At 48.9% G+C, this 24,551-nt stretch overlaps 1 protein-coding gene across 1 annotated transcript in view; it reads left to right on the top strand.

Annotated features, from left to right (window-relative positions):
- The first annotated feature begins 11,004 nt into the window (after nt 1–11,004).
- The window catches only part of ELAVL1 (ELAV like RNA binding protein 1), a 29,831-nt gene continuing 16,284 nt past the window's right edge, over nt 11,005–24,551 (top strand). The window contains exons 1-2 of the mRNA XM_008580021.1: nt 11,005–11,194; nt 21,196–21,299. Of these exons, the coding sequence (XP_008578243.1) occupies nt 11,023–11,194; nt 21,196–21,299 (276 nt within the window). The 5' untranslated portion in view covers nt 11,005–11,022. The remainder of the gene's footprint in view (nt 11,195–21,195; nt 21,300–24,551) is intronic.

Genomic DNA, 24,551 nt, shown 5'->3' with positions numbered 1-24,551 from the left:
TGGCCGGGGGGGTGGACGCACGCGGGCCGCAGCGGGCGGGCGGCGGCCAGTGTGGGCACCGGCAACAGGCCCGGGACCGGATTCCTCGGGCGCCGCGAGGGGCGGGCGAGAGAGACCCGGCGTGGGCACGCGCCTGGGGGCCGGGCTCCGCGGCCGGGGCCCCGGTAGTCTTGGAAGCCTAGGATCCGGGGGCGGGAGAGTGGAGCCAGAGGCGGGGGAGTGGGGTGAGCGCCTTCAGCGCGCAGAGGTCACGGTCCACGGGCTCGCTCCCCCTGAAAATCCTACAGATTCTTTTGTGGTCGTTGTCAGAGGACCGTGGCCGGTCCGAGGTCCTTTTAGAAGTGTGCAGACCCTTTAGTATGTATGGGAGTCTTAGAAAAAAATATATTTTTTGAGCGCCATCTCTAACAAAGCTGTTTGTGGAGCATGGAACATTTGGATTTGTAAAGTGTGTGTGTAAAGCACAAACTGCACGCAGTTGAACAATGAGAGATGGATGCTCTTCCTTTTTCCGGCGTCCTCTGCTGCTAGCCTTATTACAGTGGGTTCTGATCCCTACTGTGTACAAGCCAGGTGAAGAAGAAATTCTGCAGTGGCTGCCCCTGTAGGAACAGAAACCCCCCTTACCGAAAGGGATGCTTCAGAAGTGGATAAATAGGGAGGATGATCCGGCTAGAAAAGGGTTTCTCAACCTCAGCACTAGTGACATTTTGGGTCAGATAATTTTTGGCGTTTGGGGGGCTGCCCTGTGCGTTGCAGGAAGTTGAGCAGCATCCCCACCCTCCTACCCCAGGATCATCAATTCTCCAGACATTGCCAGATGTCCCCTGTGGGATCGCTGTCGCTCGCTCTCTCTCTCTCTCTCTCTCTCTCTCTCTCTCACACACACACACACACACACACACACACAGGTGAGAACCACGCCTGAACTAAATGATCTTTCACTAGAAGTTTCTCCAACCCCATCTCTGACACCCCAGGTGATGCTCCCAAGACTCTGAACAAGCTCAACTGCACTGAGCCTTAGTTTTCTTATCTGTAAAATGGGAAGGACAAAAGTATTGTGCAGATTTAAGGGTGTTGGAAGCCCCTAGCATTGTGTATGGTCTGTGCATAGTAGGCACTGAATAAATAATGTAATGAATAATCGCCAGTGTTTATTGAGAATTTACTATGTGCTTGACACTTTACAGACATTTGTCTCCAGCCTTTGAGGTAGGTACTGTTATAATTTCTATTTTAGAGATGAAGAAATTAAGGCTTAGGTGAGTCACTTGATATGACCAGGACTAAAACTGGCCGACTCGAGATTTGAACTTGGGCTATCTGACTCAAAGCCCTTTACTCTTAACTGCCTTTATAGGTCTTGTAATCACAAGAGTCCGGGGCACCCTGAGAGGGGGTGTTTCAGGGAATTCCATTCAGTTGTCATTGATCATCTGTGTGTAAAGCTCTGTGCTGGGATCTGTTGTAAAATTCTGCGACTTCATGGTCCGTGAAGAGGCCAACGTATGTGGAAGGAAAGCGTGCTTATGTTGGAGCACTGGTATTGAGGGGGCAGAATTTCACTTTGGATGTGTTGAGTCTGAGATCACAAGTCAACAAAGAAAACGTGAGGAGAATTATGCAAATACTGTCTTCCTGATGCTTTCTTATTGCTTCTCTCACTCTGCTTCCCATCTCTTCTTTCCACACTCCAGGAAGTGTGTTGTCTTTTGTAAACAGATATCTAATTTTGTCACTCCTGATAAAAAGTCTTTGGGCAGAAAATAAGGAAATTGTGTTGACCTCTTTGGGTGGCTTAAAAGATAAAGTCTGCAGCGCTTAGCTGGGGCTGCCAGTTCTTGTACACTCTAACCCTCCCTTCCTTTCTGACTTCATCCGCACATAGACCCCAAACTCCCGCCCTCCCTGCCTGTTACTCCCTCTGCCTGGAATGCTGTTCTCTTCCACCTGGAGAGCTGTTCCCATGCTACATGGCTCAGCTCAGAGCTCCCTCACCATTTGAAGCTTCCTCCGACTGCCGCCTTTCCTCCGCCCCCCTCTGGAATCTACTGTTCCCCTGTTTGTGTTCCCATCCCATTCAGTTTCTTGAATTGCTAACACTGAATGGAGATAGAACTGCAGCGCCCACCTTTCGCCCCTAGGTGGCAATAGTGAAGCAGTGAGGAGGACCTGAGGCCAAAGGAAACCAGCCTATAGAAAGGAAGTGAGTCTCGCCTCCCTCCTTTGAACAGCTCTTCTTGTTCCGCTGCTGTGTCCTAGGCCCCGCGCTAGGCTCTGGGGCGGCGAGGGTGTACACGATGTATGTGTGGATCATTTCAGTCCACTGTAGTGAGGTAGTTATGCACTGGCTGATGTGGAAGCATAGAAAAGGGAACTGTTAACCAAGCCCGGGTGGGCACAGGAGATCCCAGAGTGCTTCTTGGAGGAGGTGAGACTGGAGGGTTGGGGAGGAGTTTGCCAGGCAAAGAAGATGCTGGATGTGGGAACAGCATAGGCAAAGGTGTGAGGGTGGGAGCATCTCAGTTTGCTTGGGGGACGTGGGGTCTGGGACTTTTGAGGTAAGAAGGATGGAGTGATTCATGTGTCTGCTGGGCAGAGGGTTTGGGTGGCCTGGGACGGCTACTGAGCAGTGTTAGTCCACAAAGAGGGAGTAAGAGTTGCACACAGGAGGAAGAGCTGGAGGGCAATGAAGCTGAAGGCCAGAAAACCAGGAAGGAGGCAGTTGCTTTCCTGTAGGTCAGAAAAGTTGCACGTAGCTGACTCTGCATCTGTGCTGGAGTGGCCAGGGAGATGAGTGGTCACTAAGAGAAATGGAGAAGGCAAGAGAAGGAATGGCATAGTGTGTGGATAGAGACAAGAAGGCACATCACTGGAGCGGGAAGCAGGAAGGTGGCAGAACGCAGTGTCCACGTCTGTATGTGGGTGGGGGGTGCACTCATGATCATTGGGCCATCCCCACTTGACCCAGAATCTCAGTGTGAACTGGCACAGTCAGTGCTCACACTTTTATAGCTTGAACACATGAAACGTAGCTGCTTGTTCATTGTCAAGGGGAGGAGGGAGAAGCGGAAGATATTGTCTTCTCAAGGAATTTAGAACCTGAATTGGGGAGAAGAGACCTAGATGTGTGAGATTAAATATCAGAAGGATGAAGGGGCTGGTTACAACAGAATTGAGAAAGCATTGAAGTAAATGATTGTCTGGTGCTGGGTTTTTCTTTGTAATTAAAGAGATGGTGTCCAAATGGGCTGCTGTGATCAGACAGGCGTGGGGAAGAGGGTCCAGGGGCAGCAAATGGCCTAAGTGAGTAAAAGGAGGAAGGAAGGCATGAAGAGGCTCCAGGGGCCTGAGTGGACCCATTTGGCCAGGCAGAGGGTCAGGAACGTGAACTTGGAGATAATTCTAGAAAAGTATGCTGGGGTCAGGAGGTAGAGGGTTTCTGAGCATGGTTGAGAGGTGATCCCAGAAGATTGCTTGGCCGGGGAACAGACGAGGATGAACCAATCAAAAGGCTGTTGTAGTACTGAGGTGGCCCTAAAATGGCTGCACCCCTTGAGGGGCAGGACTGAGATTGCTTCTTTATTTTGTATGCCTAGTGCCTTGCTCTGTGCCTGGCATGTGATTCCCACTCCATCTTTGCTAGGGAAGGAAGGGTTATCAGGAAGCTCAGAAGTGACTGGATCCAGCTGCCCGCAGAGACATTTATGCCAGAGGAAGGATTCACAGGAGAGGGAAAAGTCCAGAATGACCCAGTGGCAAGACTGATGTCACCATGAGCAGAAATGAGGAGGCAGAAGGAAGAGGATTAATTTGGGGGGAAAAGATGGAGTTGGGTTTAGAGACACTGAGTTTGAAATAATTGTGTGGCAGGGATACCACGTAGAAGTCAGCCTAGGCAAGAGGTGACAGGGATCTGAACAAGGACAATGGCAGAGAGATGGGGGAGGGAGTTAGAGACATGTCTCAGATGTCAAAGTGGCAGAACTTGGTGCTTGATTAGGTAGGAGGAATGGAGAGAGGTGAGTTGGGGGACAGGTGTGGATGTGCCACCAAACGGAGTAATTGAGGGGAGGAGGAAAGGGGCCTAGGACAGGCAGAGAGGAGGTGAGGGTGTTTGCAGCTGGAGGCAGGGAGGTTGGAGAGACACACATATTCACCTTGATTTTGTTAATGAGAGGGAAGGAGAAGGGCACTTACTGCATGCCAGGCACTGTGTAGCAGGTGGTAAAATCCCCATTTGAGTCACTTCCATTTGAGGGAAGGGAAATGACTTACCTGCAGTAGTTCAGCTGATTAGCAGTAGGATTAGTAGTGGAGCTCAGGCTTGTCAGACTCCAGAGCCCGTGGGCTTTCCTTACCATAATATGCTTTGTACTTCTGTGCGAGAGCACCTGAGTGGCCTTTGGCCTTGACCAGCCAGGAAGACACTGGAACTGCTAGCAGGGCTGTGGAGCCGATTGTGCCTCTCGGGCCTGTGGAGCACTTGGACAGGGCCAGACGCTGGCTGCACCTGCCCTGCTTCTCCCCTGCCTTCTCAGGCTGGTTGATACAAAATTGCCATGACTTAGCTGGAGCTGCCCCAGCCAGAAGGCCTTCCCCGCCATGGGCAGGGGCCAGTAAGGAACTGTACGCCATGTCCACCTGAGCCCTTGCCTCCAGTGGCAGTTGTAATTGGGTCAGGTGGTGGTTTCAGTTTTTTCTGGCACCAGAGACAGAAAAATCCTGGGTGACCCAAGACTTTTACCTTGAAGACTCAGAATTTTGCATCTGGAAAGGAACTTAGAAATAATTGAGTCCAAGCAGGCCAGCCCGTGGCTCACTTGGGAGAGTGCGGTGCTGATAACACCAAGGCCACGGGTTCGGATCCTATATAGGGATGGCCGGTTGGCTCACTGGCTGAGTGTGGTGCTGACAACACCAAGCCAAGGGTTGAGATCCCCTTACCGGTCATCTTTTAAAAAAAAAAAAAAAAAGAAATAATTGAGTCCAAGCCCCATCAGATGATGTGAGAAGTGTCAAGGTTGAGCCTGAAGATATATTTGACTGTTCTAGTTTTGCTCTGGCTCAAGTAGTTTAGAAAGCCTGCTCCATCCCTATAAAATGAGACAGTTTCTCATACATGCCTAATGGAAACCAGTCTCACTGTTTTACATATATACCACTTATGTGAATTTTTACATCATGTATAAAGACACACATATCTCTCCCCTGTATATGTGGTAAGTGGTCTACACACGTGAACATCATTGACATCATGCAGACAACCAGGATTGTTTAAAATAGTGCGATGGAGTTGAAAACTCTCGGATCATTCCAACAAGACTTCTCACTAATACCTCCAGTAACTGGAAATGTTTCCAGATCAACAGGAATCATTTTGCTAAACTTGAAGTTTCTGTATTTGCTCCCTATAGTTGACTTTGGTTCTTTGGGATGGTGCCTATTTATGATCCTAATAAAGTAGGGTACTGAATGTGTTAGTAGAATGTCAAGATAATTTCCAACTGCCCTTCTTTAACATAAAAGAATTACGCCAAACATGATTTCAGGGTGAGTCTGAGAGCCAGCCAACCCCTCTCCTGCTGCATGACAAACCCTAGGTTTGCCTGGGGACCCCTTAGATGACAGTGGGCCCTCAAAGCTCTCACCATTGACATTGGTGTAAAGCAGATAATTACTGATTAGGGCAGTAATAAAAGTTTCTACCGATGGTGTAGAGGCACTGAGAACTAAACTAGGGCAACCTCTCGTCCTGGGGGAAGGTGACTTTTTAAAGATGAGCTGGGAGGCAAAGGAGAGGGCAGACATACCCTGTAAAGAGAGCAGTTGAAACAAAGTCCCTGAAGAATGAAGGACTGTGGTGTGTTGGGAAGAAGCTGGAGTAAGTGGGGGAGAGGAGGGGTGGAGACTGAGGCTGGGGAATCACTGGGGGCCCATTTGCCAAGGGTCTTACATTTCATCCTTGGAAGACTGCTCTGTAGCGAGGCCTGGCCCTGCCACTTATTAACAGCATGATTGGCTATGAGCAAAATGTGACCTCTGAGCCTCAGTGGGTGGTGACACCGCTGATGGAAAACCAGAGGGGCAGAGCGTGTTGACTTGGGAGAGTCTGCAGACCTTCCACATGGAGAGGGGCAGAGGTGGCTACTACTTGGGAGCCACTGATAATAGGATGGTGACAAGGACTAGTCGTGGCTGGAGCTTGAGGGGACAGAAGCTTGTCTGGCCCAAGACTGGTGGTGCAGAATTGGAAAAGGTTGAGGGAGTGGCCCTGAAGCACCAGGAAACTGTGCTTTTGGGGGTTTGGTTTCTCCATTGTTGCTGGTTGACCGAGAACTCTGCCTGCAGGGGGCTACTCACACTACTTGACTGGGTGTGTCAGGAGGAGCCAGCACACTGTGAGACAGAGTGGCAAAGCAGAGGTTCCCTTTTTATCTTTTTAAATTCATTTTTTAATTCACATGTGGGAACATTCATTCTTTTTGGTGTAGTGTTTTTATGAATTTTAACAAATGCATAGAGTCATGTGATTACCACCAGAATCAAGACAGCAGAAAAGAAACATCAAGAAACAAAAAAATTCTGTCTTGCTGCAACCACACATCTATCCCTATGGTTTTGTCTTTTCCAGAATGTCGTTGAAATGGAATCACATAGTATGTAGCTTTTTGAATCTGGTGTCTTTCACTGAGCAAAACGTATTTGAGATTCATACAAGTAGCATTAGTTGTAGTACTTTTCTGTTGCTGAGTAGTATTCCATTGCATGGTGTACCGTAGTTTATTGATAAACAGCTTGGAGGACATTTGGGTTGTTCGAGTTTTTGTTGATTATGGATAAGACTGCTATAAACATTTGTGTATAGGTTTTTGTACAAATACAGGTTTTCCATTTCTTTTGTGTCAAAATTAGTAGTATTGCTGGGTCACATGCTAAAGTGTACATTTAACTATAAAAAATTACCAATCTGTTTTCCAAAGTGACGGTAACATTTTTGGCATTCCTGTCAGCAGTTCATGAAAGTTCTGGTTTCTTCACTCCTCATCAGCACTTACACGGTTTTGTTGTTTGTTTTAGCCATTCTAATAGGTGGGTAGTGGTAACTCAATGGGATTTTAATTTGCATTTCTCTAATGACTAATGATGTTGAGCATCTTTTTATGTGCTTATTTGCCATTTGTATTTCTTCTTTGGTGCAGTATCTGTTCAAATCTTTTGCCATTTTCGCAATTGGGTTGTTTGTTTTCTTATTGTTACATCTTGAGAGCTTTAAAAAATTTTGTGCTGAATACAAGTCCTTTTTGCAAATATTTTCCCCAGTCTCCAGATTTAATTCTCCAAGCAGTGTCTTTCACATAGGGAAAGTTTTAAATTTTGGTGATACCCAGTTTATAATTTTTTTTAATGGAATGGGCTTTTAGTGTTGTATCTAAGAAATCTTTGCCTACCTCAGTGTCACAAATATTTTCCTTCACTGAGCAAAGTGTATTTGAGACTCATTTTGTATTTTTACATTTTTAGAACAGAGGTCGGCAAACTTTTTCTGTAAAGAGGCAGATGGTAGGTATTTTCGGCTTTGTGGGCCATACGGTTGCTACTACTCAACTCTGTTATTGTAGTGCAAAACCAGCTATAGGCAATAAATACATAAACAAATGAGTGGCTATGTTCCAATAAAACTTTATTGGAACTTTCCTTATAAAAACAGGTGGTGAGCTGAATTTGGCCTGCAGACTGTGGTGTGCAGACCCCTGTTTTGGAAGGTTCTCTTTTTGCCAGGCATAGAGGATACTTCATTCTGGATAATAAGAACAGGATAATCATTGTTCAATTCATCATCCATGAAACCAGGACATGGGCAAAAACTAGATGTCTAGCTCATAGAGAAAGGGTGAAGAGAGGGCAGGATAAAGAAAAAAGGAAGGAAGAAGAGAAATGTTCAAATCACATTTGGAGTAAACTTCAGTGTGCATCTTAATTTTTCAGAGTTAACCTTGTGCTTTGGATCAAGCTTCAGCAAACGTTTTTGTTTGTTTTAGAGCTAATGATCTATTTTAAAATCGCATGACCACAGATGATTGAACAGATTCATGGAATTTTTCATGATTAAACTCTTTAATGCTGGTGTTCCTGTGCTTTCTACTGAAAATTGGTATTTGTTTGTTTATTTATTTATTTATTTGGCGGTTGTTCAGTACAGGGATCCAAACCCTTGACCTTGTTGTTACCAACACCACGCTCTAACCAACTGAGCTCACCGGCCAGCCTGAAAATTGGTATTTATTTAGCTGTCCCCCATTGATGTATGTTTAGATTATATTTAGTTTTGTACTTTTTTTTCTGGCGTCTGGCCAGTATAGGGATTGAACTCTGGACCTTGGTGTTATCAGTACCACGCTCTAACCAACTGAGCTAACAGGCCCGCCCTAGTTTTGTACTTTTACAAATCATAGTTGTGTGTTCCTCGCACAAATTTACCTGTACATGTGTGATTGTTTCTGTAGAAGAGATTCCTACAGTTATGAGTCAAAGAAATAAAAAATAAAAAATTTTGGTAGGTACTGCCAAGTTCTCCAAAAAGATTGTACCATCTTGTATCAATGGTATATAAGGCTGTTTTTCCCCTTTATCCTTCTTACACTGGATTTTATCCATCCTGGATTTTATTCTATCAGACTAGCAAAAAGTAGCATTTCATTTTATCTTGCATTTTCCTCATTATTTGTAAAAGTGAGCTTCTTTTCATGGGTTTATTAACTATTTGAATTGCCAGTGGCTCATATCCTTTGTCCACTTCTCTATTGATGATATGTCTTTTTTTTTTTTTTTTCTTACTAATTTGTAGATGCTGTGAATTAAGTTTTTTCAACCTCAGCAGTATTGACATTCTGGGCTGGATATTCTTGGCTGTGGGATCTGTCCTGTGCCTTGCAGAACATTCAACAGCTTCCCTGTCCTCTACCCACTCACTAGATGCCAGTAGAACCCCACCTCCCCCCATTGTGATAACCAAAAGTGTCTCCAGGCATTCCCCATTGTCTCCTGGGGTGCATAATCACCCAGCGTGAGAACCATTGATCTAAATAATATAATGTGTAGCAAATATTTTCTCCCAGTCTGCTGTTCCTTGTCTTTGATTATGATATCTTTTGATGTTCAATTTTCTGAAGTCTGACTTTCCAATCTTTTATGGCTTTTGATACTAACCTACTTTGTAAAGAGCAGAGAGCATAGAACATCTTCAGGTAAGTAGAAGAAATGCTGGGAAATTTTACTAATTTTGCATGTTTCTGAAAGTAGGAAGATAGGGAAGACCTAAACATTTCTATCAGGAAAAAAATCAGGCATATTTCTTCTTTCAGTGTTAATTCAAGGGGTAGTTGGGAAATCTCCATCTAAGAGGCGTGTTCAGATTTTTATGTAACTGCTGGCAAGGCTATTTTAAAAGAAGGCTGAACGCTCATGACTGTGGGCACTGGGTTTTCAAACATAATACAGTGCTGAACAATAGGGATCTGGAGAAGGGGGTGGGCTGCTTGCTGAGACATCTAGGCAGGTAGGCACCCACGGCAGGTGGGGCTATGACTGCCTGGGAATTTAGAGGTAGGGGCATGGCTTCCCTTAGATTAGGCAGCTGCATGGCAGGCAGTCCTTGTACTCTTAGAAGAGCAGTCTTGGTGCTCTTAGCTGCATTGATCCAGACTCTTCTCTGAAGCCATCACTGGACTCTGACGTTTGTCCCTTAAAGTAAAGACTTTGGCATGCTGGAAAGGCATTCCAGAGCCTGTAAGCCATGAAAACCGAGTTCCTCTAACTAGTAGAGAAATCCTAACTTCTTTCTGGCTCAGTCACTGTGTCTTTGGGAATAAAGGGTGCGGAGGACCGTTGCCTGCCTGCTTGGCAACAGGCAGGATGTCCGAGGTGCACACCACAGGCTCCTCAGTATCCAGCTGGAAGCAGCAGTGGACATGGCAGAAAGCAGTTGGAAATCTTTGGAAAGCTCTTGAGAGACCATCTAAATGCTTTTACAGGAGCTTGAATTATGTTGCTGGAATTGTTTGTGGGTTTCTTTGAAGCCCTTGTACTGAAAATGGTTGAACTTGGAATTGTGTTAATAGATTTTATTTTTTAGAGCAGTTTTAGGTTTACAGAAAAATTGCAAAGAAATTACAGTGAGTTCCCACGTACCTCTCCCCAACACATAATTCCCCTTATTATTAGCATCTTTAGTGCGATACCTTTGTTATAATTTGATGAACCAATATTGATATGTTATTATTAATTAAAGCCTATAATTCACATTAGGCTTCACTCTTTGTGTTGTATATTCTGTGGGTTTTGACAGACACATAATGTCCTGCTTCCACCATTACTGTATCACATAGAGTAGTTTCACTGCCCCCAAAATCCCCTGTGCTCCACTATTTTTCTCTCATCTCCCTTCCCTACCCCCTATCCCTGGCAACTACAGACGTTTTTACTGTCTCTGTAGTTTTGTCTTTTCCAGAAGGTCATATAGTTAGAATCATATGGTATACAGCCTTTCCAAGTTTTTGTCTTTCATTTAACAATATGCATTTAAAGTTCCTTCATGTCTTTTCATGGCTTAATAGCTCATTTCTTTTTATCACTGAAAAATACTCTAGTGTATGGATGTAATGGAGTTTATCCATTCACCTATTGAAGAACATCTTGTTTGCTTCCAGGTTTCGGCAATTATGAATAAATCAGCTTTAAACATCCATGTGCAGGTTTCTGTGTGGCCATGAGTTGAACTTGTAGGGTAGAAAATAAAAATTTTGGCTGGCCAGTTAGCTCAGTTGGGTAGAGCATGGTGCTGATAACACCAAGGTCCAGGGTTCCATCCCTGTACTGGTCACCTGCCAAAAAAAAGAATAAAAAAAAGAAAAGTTTCTAAGTGCAGATGTAGTCATTAGTTTTGCCTTAATATACTGCAACATGAACATTTGGAATTTACTTGATCTTTCCTTTCCTTGCAGATTTTTTAAAAATACAATGTCTAATGGTTATGAAGACCACATGGCTGAAGACTGCAGAGATGACATTGGGAGAACGAATTTAATTGTCAACTACCTCCCTCAGAACATGACCCAGGATGAGTTACGAAGTCTGTTCAGCAGTATTGGTGAAGTTGAATCTGCAAAACTTATTCGGGATAAAGTAGCAGGTAAAGAAATGGAGACATTTTGTAAAGGGGATATTGGTGGCTGTCCTGTTAAGCATTGTCTCTTTGCCTGTGACTCTGTGGCGCTTCTCAGTGCAGAGTAGCTGCAGCCTTGAGATGATGGCTGTGAATCTTTCTCTACTGCCCTAATATGAGGTCAGACATAGGTTCCCCCAAAAAGGAAAAATTAATGTAAGACAGAGAGCACGTACAAAATAAGATGGTGAGAGGAGAGAAAAAACGAGGAGCCACCAGTAACAGTGGACCCCCCACCCCCCGCCCAAGAGCTGGAAGGGGCCAAAGAACAGCAGCCTGACCGGGCTTGGTCCACACAGGTTGGTCAAGTGCCCCGTGTGGAAGGGACCCCAGAGAGCACCTTGTCCAGGACAGATGCAGGCAGCCTTTTATTATGTTTGCTGTCTCACCACCAATGTGACCTTCTGCACCATACTGAGCTTGAACTCTCTGGGGGGCAGGAGCAGGGCAGCCAAAAGCCCCACTCTTCTGCTCCCTCCAAGTGTAACTTCTAGGCCTCCATGTCCCCATTTGTAAAGTGGGGATGATGGCACTTATATCCTGATGGTACCTACCTCATGGGTGTTTGCAGAAGGCCCTCCTTACAGGGTGACCTCCATTCTAGGAGCGTGGCTTCAAGAACTCTGGAGAAGAACACAGAAAGACCAGGTGCTACACAACACTTCTTCCTTTCTTTTTTCCTCAGGAAGTAGGGTTGTTTTGAGGAGCTCTCCCTCTCCTACCCCCACCCCCACCCCCTTGTCCTTCTCTCCCTCCTCCTTTTTCTCTCTGCTCTGCTTTGGCAGAGTGAATGGGCAGGCCTTTCAGGGGACTCTGGCTGCTGCCCTGAGTTGTTGGGACTCTGATTCCCTATACCGAAAACTATTTAAAAGTTAAAAATAAAAACGTTTTTTATTATGGAAAATTTCAAGTACAGGTTAAGTACCCCTTATCAGAAATGCTTGGGACCAGAAGTGTTTCAGATTTCTGATTTTTTTCAGATTTTGGAATATTTGCTTTATACTTACCACTTGAGCATCCGTAATCCAAACATTGAGATTAGAAATGCTCCAGTGTCTTGTTGGCTCTCAAAAAGTTTCCGATTTTGGAGCATTTCGGATTTTTGGATTAGGGATGCTCAACCTGTACACATGAACATAGAGTAAGATATTGAACCTGATGTACCCACCGTCTTGCCTCGTCAACCGTCAACACTTTCCCAGTAACGAAAGATACCTAACCCCAGAGTGACTCCCTAGACCCTGTCTGGTGGCTGCACCAGGGAATTAGCTCATCAAATGGGAGCACTGAACCCACAAGCCATCTTCCCTTCCAACTCTGCGAGTCTGTGACTTAATAAACACCTTCTAAAGAGGAACTTTAGACAATATACAGACCCTAACAGTGTCAGAATGTTCTAGAAGCCATCACCTCTCTCCTTTTTCAGAAGACCACCCTTAAAAGAGTCCTGTTCAGAGGGGTTTGAAAATTTTCCTGTGCCACTAATATGTCTTGTCTTTCTCCTCTTGTGTTCTGGTAGAAGGGAATTTTTAGCCCCATTGATATCCCTGAGCATTGGAGTCCAATTTTGCAAGCATTCTCACCGTACCTGACTCCTTTGTCTATTTACTTGTTGTGGTTTTTACAGGAATGTGAGCTATGCTAATAGGAACACCTCGATTTGGTGAGATCAATCCAGAGAGAACTGGTTTTTAAAACCTGTGAAGGCAGAAAAAGTGTAATTTGGAAGTTATTTCAGTTCAGAGATAAGCTTTGTCTTATCTTTGGGCAGTAGTTAGTGTATCAGAAGTTGTGGAGTCAGTGGCCCTGGGCCCACTAGTCAGCTCAGCATCTTGTTAGCAGTTCTTTAAATTGAGTGAATGGAACTTTATGAAAAACTTACAGCGTCCTCACTTTTCTCATCTGGGCACCTGCGCATGAAAATTTCTTCACTGGCTGTGCCAGGCCTTACTTTTCCCTGACTCTTTGTCCTGTTATACCACTCTTGGCAAAACCTTGGCCAACTGCTTTCTCCTGGCCGGAGCTCCAGGTGCCAACCCCAGCAAGGGAGTCTGTCACCCAGACAGACAGGCACCCTGTCAAGTCATTCCCCAGCCTAGTTCAACTCACAACACAGGTTGTCCCCATCCTCCACAGTATCCATTTCAGTGTGATTTGCCTCCTCAGGCCTCCGAGCACCTCCTCACTCCCAGCCAATAGCCACCACCTCCTTTGCAGTGGAACTAACAGTGGCTCCACCTCTGCCCTAGATCCCTTCCCTACTCGGCTCCCCCGAACTCAAGTTAGCCAAGTACCCACTTTTCCTGGATCAAGATCACCCCATCAGCATTCAAACATGCTCTGCTCTATAATGTCTTGAAAAGAATTCTTTCTAGACTCCCTAACTTCCTCTAGCTCAGGGTTTCCTCATGTCAGCACTGTTGACATTTGAGATTGGATAGTTTTCACCATGGACTGTGCTGTGCATTGTAGTGTGTTGAGCAGTATCCCTGGCCTCTGCTCACTTGATCCCAGTAGCACCTTCTGAGTTGTGAAAACCAGACCATGTCCCCTGATATTGCCCCGTGTCCTGTGGGAGTCAGAATCGCTCCTGGGTGAGAAGCACTCTTCTGTGTGTTGTCCTCGCATTCACAGACTGTCACCTCCCCTGTCTCCACTCCTTCTAGAGCTTCCTCTTCCCCTGGTTTTCATGAAGCACCCACCCTGGTTGTCTTTAACTTAGGTGGTCCTTGGGGTTATTCTGTAGTCCTCCTCTTTTTCTGAAGCCTGCACTCAGGGAAGGCAGATTCACTGCCACTGCTCTCCTCGCATCCCCTGGCTTAAATGTACTCTGTTTGCCTCTTCTCTTTCAACCAGGAAACTTTCCTGAACTCCAGGCCCTGCAGCACCTTAAATTCAGTGTATTCCAAACTGATCCTGACTCTCCCACAAGCCACTGCTCATTTCCAGAGTCCCCATCTTAGTGGATGTCACCACTGTCCAGTCAATGGCTGCAGTCAGAAATCTAAGAGTAGGGCTGGCAGGTTTATTAGCTCAGTTGATTAGAGTGTGGTACTGGTAACACCAAGGTCAAGGGTTCAGATCCCTCAATTGGCCAGCTGACAAAAAAACAAAGAGTGGCAGACACATGTCCCTGGCACTTGTCCTCCAGGGTCCTTCCTAGTCTGTCCCTTTCCTTCATCTCCCCTGCCACCATCCTAGCCCAGGACACCATCACCTTTTGCCTGCACTGTTGCTATAGTCTCATAACTGGCCACCTGTGCTCCCTTCAGACCATTCTCCTTAGTGCAGCAAAGGGACCTCTTTTATAGCCAATGTGTGACCCTAGCCCTCCCCTTCTCTGAAACCATTCAGGTCCTGGGTTGCATTTGCTTGACGAGGCCTTCCCTGGCCTCACCCAGTCAGTGTTAGTTGCTCCTCTTGTGGGTTCCCATAGCAATGGGCAGAACTGCACTGTGGGGTGTCCACACTGCACTGAGATTGAACTTTCTCATCCAGTACTTCCAAATAGTTCTCAGAGGCAGGAGCCTTATTAATCTCTGCAGCCCTAGACATAGCCGCAGTGTTGGGTAAGTGAGTGAGTGAATGAATGAATGATGCGTGGGATTGGGGGAGAGTGCAGATCAGTGTGGACATTCATTCATTCAGCAAGTATTTATCAAGTCCACCATGGGCCAGGTACTGGTTACAGAAGAAAGGAGGGACCTGGTGGTGCCTGGGATGAAGGGAATGTTCCATGTGCTGGCTTTCAAGATTCAGAATGTCTCTGGCTGGCCGGGCCCTGGTGTTGGTTGTTGCCTGTTCCGCCCACAGACACTAGCTAGAGGAGGCTGCTGTAGCGTTCTGCTGTGCCTTCCTGTGCTGCCCTGCCCTACCCTTTGCCTTGCTTTCTGTCTGGTCTCTCTGCAGTGGCTCCGTGTGGCCCTTGGGGATCAGAAGGACTCAGCCCTTCACTCTTGTGGACTGTGTGTCATGCTGGCCACTGGCTTCTGTCCTGTTGCCTTGCAGTTCTGGTCAGGACAAAGCCCACACCCTACCTGTGGCTCCCAAGCCCCTGGGTCCTTGTTCACCCCATCCCCACCCACTGTACCCCCTCCCTGCCCTCCCCTCAGGCTGGACGGAGCTGCCAGTCATTTCCTAGACCCACCCTGTTCTTGCAGGCTCTGATTTCCCCAACACCGTTCCCTCTGCAGGAATGCCCTTCCATACTTTGCCAGTGTGACCACTTTTTTTTTTCTTAATTTGAGTCGTCTTTGTCCCTTACAGAAAATATTTAAGCATGAGACAAGCCAGACGAAAAGTTTAAATGACCCGTAATTGTTGACTTTTGGGTGCATGTCTTTCCCGTCTTTTTTCTTTATATATTCATGGCAGTAAACAATCATGTACTTTTACAAAAATGGGCTTGCCCCACCCCAAGCTGTGCCGTAAACTTTTCTCCTGTATCTGAACATTTGTTCTTGTCACTGAACATGCTATTCCAGTGTAATGTTTGCATAGTATTTAATTTTCCATTTTTCCATATTTATAGGCCCCTTTGGGATAAATATCCTGGCATGAGTCTTTGCTCTCTGGTATTTCCATAGAAAGTCTTCCTGGAAGTGAAGCAGCAGATGGGAGAGTGGACCTTCTAAAAGCTCATGGTCCCTATCACCGCCAACTCGCCCTGCCCTCCAGGGGAGTATCCCCCTTACACTCCCTTCTCCCCAACCCTGCTGTCACTAGGCTCAGTGGGATTTCTTTTGGGGGGGTAGGGGCTGGCCGGTAAGGGGATCCCAACTGTGACCTTGGTGTTACCAGCCCCCAGCAGGATTTCTTCTCTTTGTCAGCCTTATAAGTGACAAACAAGATCCCTCCAGTTGTGGTGGTAATTCGCATTCCTAGTGAAGTTCATGGTTTATCTATTCACTGGCTATTTATATTTCTCCTTTTGTAAAATACCCTTCTTGTCCTTTGTCCATTTTCTCTCTTTGGGGACATTTGCAGTTTCTTACTTATTGCCTAATTAATTCATTGTCCCCACCCCAAACCCAGTATCTGTCTCTCAGTGAAGTCTTCCCTGGAGTCCCCGTAGACCTGTAAAGAAAGAACTCCCAGTTCCTGCCCTCACCTGCACAGGAGGGCCTCGTCCACAGGGCACTCATCTTCCTTGGGTCAATTCGAGGCTCTTCCAGTTATGAGAAGCACAAAGGGGTCAAGGCAGTATGTCTGGCAGTGGGAGATGAAATGCCGAGGAATCGCCTCTCCAGTCCTAACCCCTGTGTAGAGAGAGAACCTCGTGCATCTGGAAATGCAGGAGCTCTGACCCGCACTTGCCTGGGGGATGCCAATAGGACATATGCAGTGCTCCATGTGGAGGCAGCTTTGGTTTTCCCCAGGGCAGAAGCTCTCAGAGTGCCATCCCCTGGCCAGCTGCACATCTGGGGACTTGGAGAGATGCAGGGCTGCTTCCCCTCCTCCTTTTGGGGCCTTCCTCCAGGCACTGGTCAGGCCAGGGCTCCTCTGCATGACCCTGGGAAGCCCCTCTGTCCTCGTGTGGTGCGTGGCACTGGAATCTCTCGGAGCTTTCAAAAATCCCTGAGGCGAACTGCCAGCTCCTTCCCACTCCTGCCCACTGCCCCTAGTTCTGATTTCATTAGTCTGGGGTGTGGCCTGGGCAGTGACTGTTCTTAAAAAACGGCCCAGGTGATTCTCAGAAGCAGCCAAGGTTGAAAATAGTTGGTCTCTAGCATAGGCAAGGGTGGGTGTGGGCAATCAGGCGCTGGGTGAACCACCCTCTGGTGTAGGGTCTCACCCAGTGGGTGAAAACCAGGGTGCCCTTCATTCCTTACCCACCGTCCCTCCCACTACTGCCCCGTGCCCACCATAGAGAGGAGAGCAGACTCGAGGTAGAGCAAGGCCCAGGAAGGGTGAGCGGAGATCCAGACCCCAGGAGACACATGCCTGTGGGCATGTCAAGGGCCTCCCCTCACTGGGGAGCTGCTCCCTGGCGCTTTAGGGAGCTCCAGCACCTTCTGGAACTACCTCCCCCATCACCCTCTCTGCAGTCCTCTTGGTGGGCTGTCTTTCTGCCACCCCACTCTCTGTACACTGCCCTTATCTCTTGTCTGCACTGGCTTGTGGATGCCCTACTGGGCCTCACACTGGCTTCTGTCCCACTGTTGTCCACTCTCCATCCAGCAGCCGCCTCCCAGGCTGTTCCCCAGGGCTCGTTTTGCTCAGTTGCGCCGGCCACCTTTCCTTTCCTGGAACACACCAGCATCATCTCTGCCTCCGAGACTTGGTGCTTGCTCTTCTGTCTGGCCACACTGAGGTCCTGGTTCAAATATCACCTCTGCCAAGGGCCCTGTCTAACATGGGCCCGTCCTGTCAGCCCCTCTCCCAGCACAAAGGACATTGTCCTTGTAGCACCTACGTGGGGTCTTTACTTGTTAGTTTCTTGCTGGTTTGTTGTCTGACTCGCCGTAGGGATGTGACAGCTTTCCTTAAGGCAGCAACTGTCTTCTGTTGTGAGCATTATTGGCCTCCCAGCTGGGTACAGGGCCTGACACATAGTAGGTGCTCAGTTAATATGTTGGCTCATTGAGGAGGACAGGAGGAACCAGATCGAGGAAGGAGGCAGTGACTGCCTGAGGGTGTTTGACTTCCTCAGTGACATTGGCACACATGGGCAGGTCCAGAAGAGCATGTAGTGGAGACGGGCCAAAGGTGGAACCTTAGGGACCATTAGTCTTGATGGAATGGGCAGAAGACGAAGAGGATGAGGGGCCCAAGGAGGGACAGTTGGGGAGAAGGACAACCTGGTGTTGTTTTCACATACTGGAGGAAGTGGCATCCCAAGAGGGTGGGCAGTACCCGGTGCGGTCAGCAGTGCCCACCCTGGAGGCTGACTGGGGCCACCAAGCAACTGGGAGTCAAGAAAGCAGGAACGTGGGCTGAGCAGGAACTGTGTTTCTGTGCAGAGAGGAACCAGCTGTGGCTGAAGACACAGGACCCAGGGCCTGGGGCATGATCCTCATCAGCATCTGGTTTACCCAGCGGTGCTCAGGCCAACAAGGCTCTGGCAGCTGAAGAGCAGGTGTCTGGGAGTAAAAAACCAGCAAGGCTGGAGTTACGGGTGGGGATCCACACCACAGACATTCTGCACTTCCAGATTGAACCTCTGTAGTCCGGACCACTTGCGGAGACCTTGACGTTCCTGACCTGGAGCCGTTTCTGGTCATTTTCTGAGCTGCGATCCTGACTTGTGCTGGATGGGCCCAGCCTCACAGCCTCACAGCTCCGGGTCCTCACTCCGTCCTGGGCGCCAGAGCCAAGTCTCTGAGACCTGTGGAGTTTTGTTAGAAATATGAGTCTGGGGGTCAGATTTTGGTTTTGTTTCTTTAAAAAAGAGGGGTGGCCTGTGTAGAATCGCAAATAATTTATGTAGCTACTGCACCCTGAAGGAGGGGGAGGATAATTCTGCAAGGTCACTCTTTTTTTTTTTTCCTTTTTGTCTTTTTTCGTGACCGGCAATGGATCACAACCCTCAGTGTCACGCCCGTACCGGACCGGGACCGGCAACGGGATCGCAACCCTCGGTGTTGCGCCCGCACCTCGCTCAGCCAGTCAGCAGCCGGTCTGTATGTGGGATCCGAACCCTCGGCGGGAGCGCTGCCGCGCTTCCCAAGCGGCGCACTGTAGCAGTGCGCCACCAGGCCGGCCCTGCAAGGTCACTCTTTAAGTGATTGTGACTTCCTTCCAGAGGGGTGGTATGAAAAGGGATGGGGCGAGTAACCTTACAGCAGGGACACCTGACAGTCTGACTGCCTCAGCCAAGTGATCAAGTTCTACGTCAGCAGTGATTAGCCCTGTTGATGGTGTGTGCTCTTGATACTGTGCGGCGAGAAGGGCACTTCAGCTCTGTGATCTTCCTCCCGAAAACCTATACCCTACTCTAACCCTGAGAAAAACACCAGACAAACCCAGATTGAGGAGAGTCTACAAAATTCCTGACCCGTCCTCCTCAAAACTGTCCAGGTCATGAAAAGCAAGAGTCTGGCACAGCCAAGAGGATCCCAAGGAGATGTGACAGCTGATGTCATGTGGGATCCTGGATGGGATCCTGGGGGCAGAAGAGCACATTAGGAGGAAAAAAAAAAATAACAAGGAAATCTGATAAAGTGTAGACTTTAGTTAATAGTGTGTCAGTATTGGGTCATTAATTGTAACAAATGTATCATGCTAATGTAAGATGTTACTAATAGGGGAAACTGGGTGTGGGGTACATGGGAACTCTGTGTTTTATACTTACAGTTTTTCTATAAATCTCAAACCATCTTTAAAACGTTTATTAAGGCTGGCCGGTTAGCTCACTTGGTAGAGCATGGTGCTGATAACCCAAGGTCAAGGGTTCAGATCCCTGTACTGGCCAGCCATCTCCCCCCCAACGAAAAAGTTTATTAAAAAAAAGAAAGTAGCAAAAAATAAAGTAATAAAATAAAATTTTAAAAGAGAGTGGCGGGGCCGGCCCGGTGGCGCACTGCTACAGTGCGCCACTTGGGGGCGCAGTGGCGCTCCCGCCGAGGGTTCGGATCCCACATACAGACGGGTTCCGGCTCACTGGCTGAGCGAGGTGCGGGCGTGATGCCGAGGGTTGCGATCTCGTTGCCGGTCCCGGTCCGGTACGGGCGTGACGCCGAGGGTTGCGATCTCGTTGCCGGTCCCGGTCCGGTACGGGCGCGACACTGAGGGTTGCGATCCGTTGCCGGACACGAAAAAAGACAAAAAAAAAAAAGAGAGAGAGAGTGGCGAAGCTGGGTTAGGCTCTCCGCTGGGTTCATGGTCTTGTTATCAGCAAGATGGGTCTAGGTTCTGCTGGCAGCTAGCACCACTGCCAGGAGCATCTTGGTCTCACCGTGGCTTGAGACCTCGTCCTGTTGTGGACCTGGTCATTTTTTGAGGGGAGGAGTGGAGCAGTGCTCAGTGAGGACCTTTGTCATGCTGGGACCCAGAGCAGTGCTTGCAGGTGGAGGGCTCCTGCTAGCCCTGTGTGTGAATGGATGAACCTGGGGGACGTGGACCATGCTCTCTCTGGGCCTCCTCTGGTTCTCCTTTTTTAGTGAGGGTATGTGACTAGGTGTTCTCTATGGCTTCTTCTTCACTCTGATCCCCAGCAGCTGCTCCTTTCTGGTCCCTCCCATCATGGCTAGTACAGAGTGTTTAACAAAGAAGAGGCGAGAACACCCTACCAGTAACCTTGGTTTTCTTTGCTGAGAATTCGGGTTGCAACATCCCTTACAACTCCTCTGAACTTGAGGACTGGCGCTGTTACAGCAGAGCCCAGCACCAGGAGAAGCCCTGGAAATGTGGCCGGGACTGTGAAGCCAGGTCAGGGGCTGCCTGGCAGGGCTGGGAATTCTCCCATCTCGGGCTTCCCCTCGGGCTTCCCGTTCTCTTCCACTCCCAGCTGGGTTAGGTTGCCCTCAGGTTTGGGGAGGTAAATGGAAGCGGTGCTAGGTGGTGCCAACAAGACTGCCCGCTCTGGGGAAGGAGGTGGAAGAGAAACATTAGGGACCCAGAAAGCTGATCGTTCCTTGGGCTCTGCCCACCGGCGTGTCTGCCTTTGGTGGTCCTGCTCATCCTCACCCACCAGGCCCCATAGCACCCATGGGACTGATTGTAAGCTTTTCCAAGGATGCAGTTGGTAGCACAGGATTTCTTCTTAAATTTTTTTTTTTAATTACAAAAATAACCTAGTTCATTGCAGAAAATGTACACGTTTGCCAAAGAAAGTAAGAAAGTTTGCCATAACCTATGATTCCACCCTCCAGAAGCCACCGCTCCTAACGGCTTGGTGTGTTTTCTTTGTCTATTCTGACTGAGCCTTTTGCCCCAGTTGGATACAGCCCTGTCCCATCTCCCTGTCCCTCTTGCTTGCTCACTGGCTAGCAGTTGGCTTACCAGTATCCTCATGTTCTCTCGCACAGGACACAGCTTGGGCTACGGCTTTGTGAACTACGTGACTGCAAAGGATGCGGAGAGAGCAATCAACACACTGAATGGCCTGAGGCTCCAGTCAAAAACCATTAAGGTAAAGAGACTCGATCACCACCTCACCCATGCCTATCCTGGGCAGGGGTTGGTGCTGGGCCCTGAGTGGCCTCTTGTCACTGCTGAGGGGACTGTTAGCACGACCACTGCTGAGGAGACCATTAGCAAGACCATGGCCTGGCCTCTCGTCACTGCCAAGGAGACTGTCAGCACGACCGTTAGCACAATCATGAGGACAGCTGGGGGCCCTCCTGTCAGATTTGAGCCCCATGGTGACTGTCTCAGGCTTTAGGTGGGAATCTCATGGCCTCCTCAGTCCCACCAGTGAAGGGTCCTATGAAGATAATTGACACAGGATCAGTTCCCTCTCTCCCTGCCTTGGTCCAGGATGTCCCCAGGGTGTGTCCACTCACAAGCAGCCCTTTCGCAGATGTCCCCCTACTGTCTCTTCCTGCCTCACGATGTTCCCATCCCTGTGCAGCTCCCATCCCCATGTCACACAAGCATTTGGCCAGCTCTGCCCTCCTGACGCTGGCTCTGGGCTCACGGCAGCAGCTCCGTCCGCCTGCCCAGTGCCCCCTTCCTGCTTTATCACAGCCAGTTGTAACCCTTCTCTCAGCAGTTTGCTCAAGGTTCATAGAGCACGTGCTTATTGAGCACCTACTGTGTGCCAGACAGTGACCAGCATGGACACATGCGGTGCTCTCGTGGAGCAGGGCTGATGTGCACACAGGAAACAGGAAAGCTGTGTGTGACAGATGCACGTGCTCTGTGTGGAGGCTCGGCTGTGACAGGTGCTTTGGGGGAGGCGCCTTGAGCAGGGCTGTGGTGGCTTCCTGGGGTACATGGGCAGGCCCTCCAGGTCGTGTAGGCTGGCTTTCTCTGTCTTCATGTTCTGAACCTGCTGCCAGCTCCTCTGTTTTGATTGGGGTCCTCTCAGCCCAAGCCCCACCTCCTCCTGTCCCTGAGTGTCCATCTTCCAGCTCCCCTGCTCGTGGGTAGCACCCGCCACCCAAGCCCAGTCTGTGTCTTTCTTGACCCTCACCCCCTTGTCTCCTGTGCATCCTGGCACTGCCAATCTTTTCCTGAGCCTCCCCCACTGCCCTGGGCAGGTCCCCATGAACTGGCTGCCTGCAGGAGCTTGGCAGTAGCTGTTCCCACCAGCCTTTGGAGTGGGCCTTCAAGGCACCTGCAAACCTTGCGAGTCACTTCTTGTGCCCTAGACTCACGCCTGCCAGAAGAATCTCTCTTGATCCAAAACTATATGGGGTGAGATCCCCCCACACCCTAGGAAGATGCTCCCTCTGATCCATATTGGGCACCTAGAAGTCTCCCTCTGGGACCCTGCATCATAGCTGTGCCTCCTCAGCCTGTCTGCTCATCAGAACCCCGGGGAGTTGGGCCTTCTGAGTCACTCTGGGGGTGGGCCCAGGAACCTGTATTTGTGCCAGCCCACCAGGGAAGTGATCTGGCTGTGGCAGTAGACGTTCAGCCTGGAGGGTAGCCTTCTGTCCCTGCCCGCGCCCTGCTCAATGATCTTGGTTATTCAGTGGCCAAACCCTCCCTACTCAGTAGTGTATTTCTCAGACCCGCCTTATGTGTGTGCACGCACAGTGTGCTGCGGCTCCCCGGGGCAGGAGCGCGGCTCATGCGTCTCTGTGTCCGGCTGGGGCTGGTGGAGGCTGTCGCATGTCATGGCATCTCCCCTGAGCAGGCCTGTTGTTCCTCGCCCCCAGATCCTGCTGTTTATTCTCTGCCCAAGGCATTCCTTCTCTTAGGAATCGTCTGCCTCATTTAGGAAATGCTTGAACAGTCTGGTTTCTGGGGCAGCTAAGCGCTGAAGCATAGAGCTGAAGAGCTATTCTAAAACGGCTGGTTCTCTTTATTCAGATGCAAAAACCAGATGTCCGTGTGTGTAGATACGATCCTTTTACCTATTTGGGATTGATGTTGGTGGGAAAGACTGGACTGGCCCTTCCTGAGGCTGAGGCTAGGAGCTCACGGAACCCCAGGGGTGCAGGCCTGGACTGCACCTCCCCAGCATCCTGGCCTCGTGCTGTGGGAGCCTGCCTCACCTTCAGCAGCCCTGTCTTTAGCCAACAAAACCTGCTTCTCTGTCCTAGTTCTGCAGACACAGCCCAGTTCCACGTGGAAGTGAGGGCCCTCAGTCATCTCTCCCCGCATTTCCCCTGAGGCTACACAGGCCTGGCTCCTTCAGCAGTTCCCCCTGGCATGCTCTGGGGTCCTTCGTCTTCTGAGTGTGTACCTTTATTTAGCAAACCTTTTCCCAGCCCCTGGCCAGTGCCAGATCGAGAGACTTCAGATCACTGCCCTGCCCTCAAGAGCCCCCGGATTAAGGCTGACTCAGCTGAGCAGCGTGACGAAGGCTGAGATGGAGTTGTATGTCCGTCTCATCCATGGATTTTTATTCAGTGTTAGTCCGGCCCCAACCACTGTCCTGTGATTCTGTTCTGGTACCAACCTCTCAGCATTGGCGCAGCCCACACAAGTTTAAGGGCATGGTCCCCAACAAGATGTCTGTCACTTAGATGCCAGTTGCATTTTGATGGTCCCCAGGCCACCTGCACTTCTAACCAGCTGGCTACAAATTTGGGGGTTCCCATGACTCTGTCAGGTTCTATAATTCACTAGAATGATTCCCATAACTCACACTTCCAATTACAGGTTTATTTTAAAGGATACAAGTCCGGGCCTGTCAAACAGAGGTCTGGGAGGGTTCCAAGCACAGAGCCCCTGTGTCCTCACTCCAAGATTCAGGGCATGCACCTCCCTGCATGGCAGTGTGCTAGCCAGCCAGGAAGCTCCACTGAGCTTTGGTGTCTGAGTTTTCATTGGGGCCTCATTACTTAGGTAGGATTAACTGAATTATTGGCCAAAGGAATGAAGTTCTTTCCAGCCTCCCACCCCCACCCCAGGGGATGGGCTGATGTCACATAGCGCAGAGCCCCAACCCTCTAATCACATGGTTGGCCTTTCTGGTGACCATCCCCCATCCTGAGCCATCTCTGCACAAACTCAGGTATGATCCAATGGCTTGTGAATAACAGATGGAAATCTCAATGGTTTTAGAAGCTCCCCACCTGGAACCTGGGATACAAAACAAATTCTTTATTATACAAGTGTGGGTCGGGGCTCAGGCCCTCTGCCACCTGTTGGGGTTCTGTGGCCTGCCCTCAGCAAGCCCTCATTGCACATGGATGTCAACCCCTGGATCTTCTTAAGACAGCCGCTGGGACGGGCTTGGAGAGCCTATGATAGCTGGCTCTAACTT

This window comes from Galeopterus variegatus, unplaced genomic scaffold (assembly GCF_000696425.1).
Source record: "Galeopterus variegatus unplaced genomic scaffold, G_variegatus-3.0.2 Scaffold2002, whole genome shotgun sequence".
NCBI classification, from domain to species: domain Eukaryota; kingdom Metazoa; phylum Chordata; class Mammalia; order Dermoptera; family Cynocephalidae; genus Galeopterus; species Galeopterus variegatus.
The sequence above is the reverse complement of the archived record's forward strand: the minus strand, read 5'-3'. Positions and strand labels throughout refer to the sequence as shown.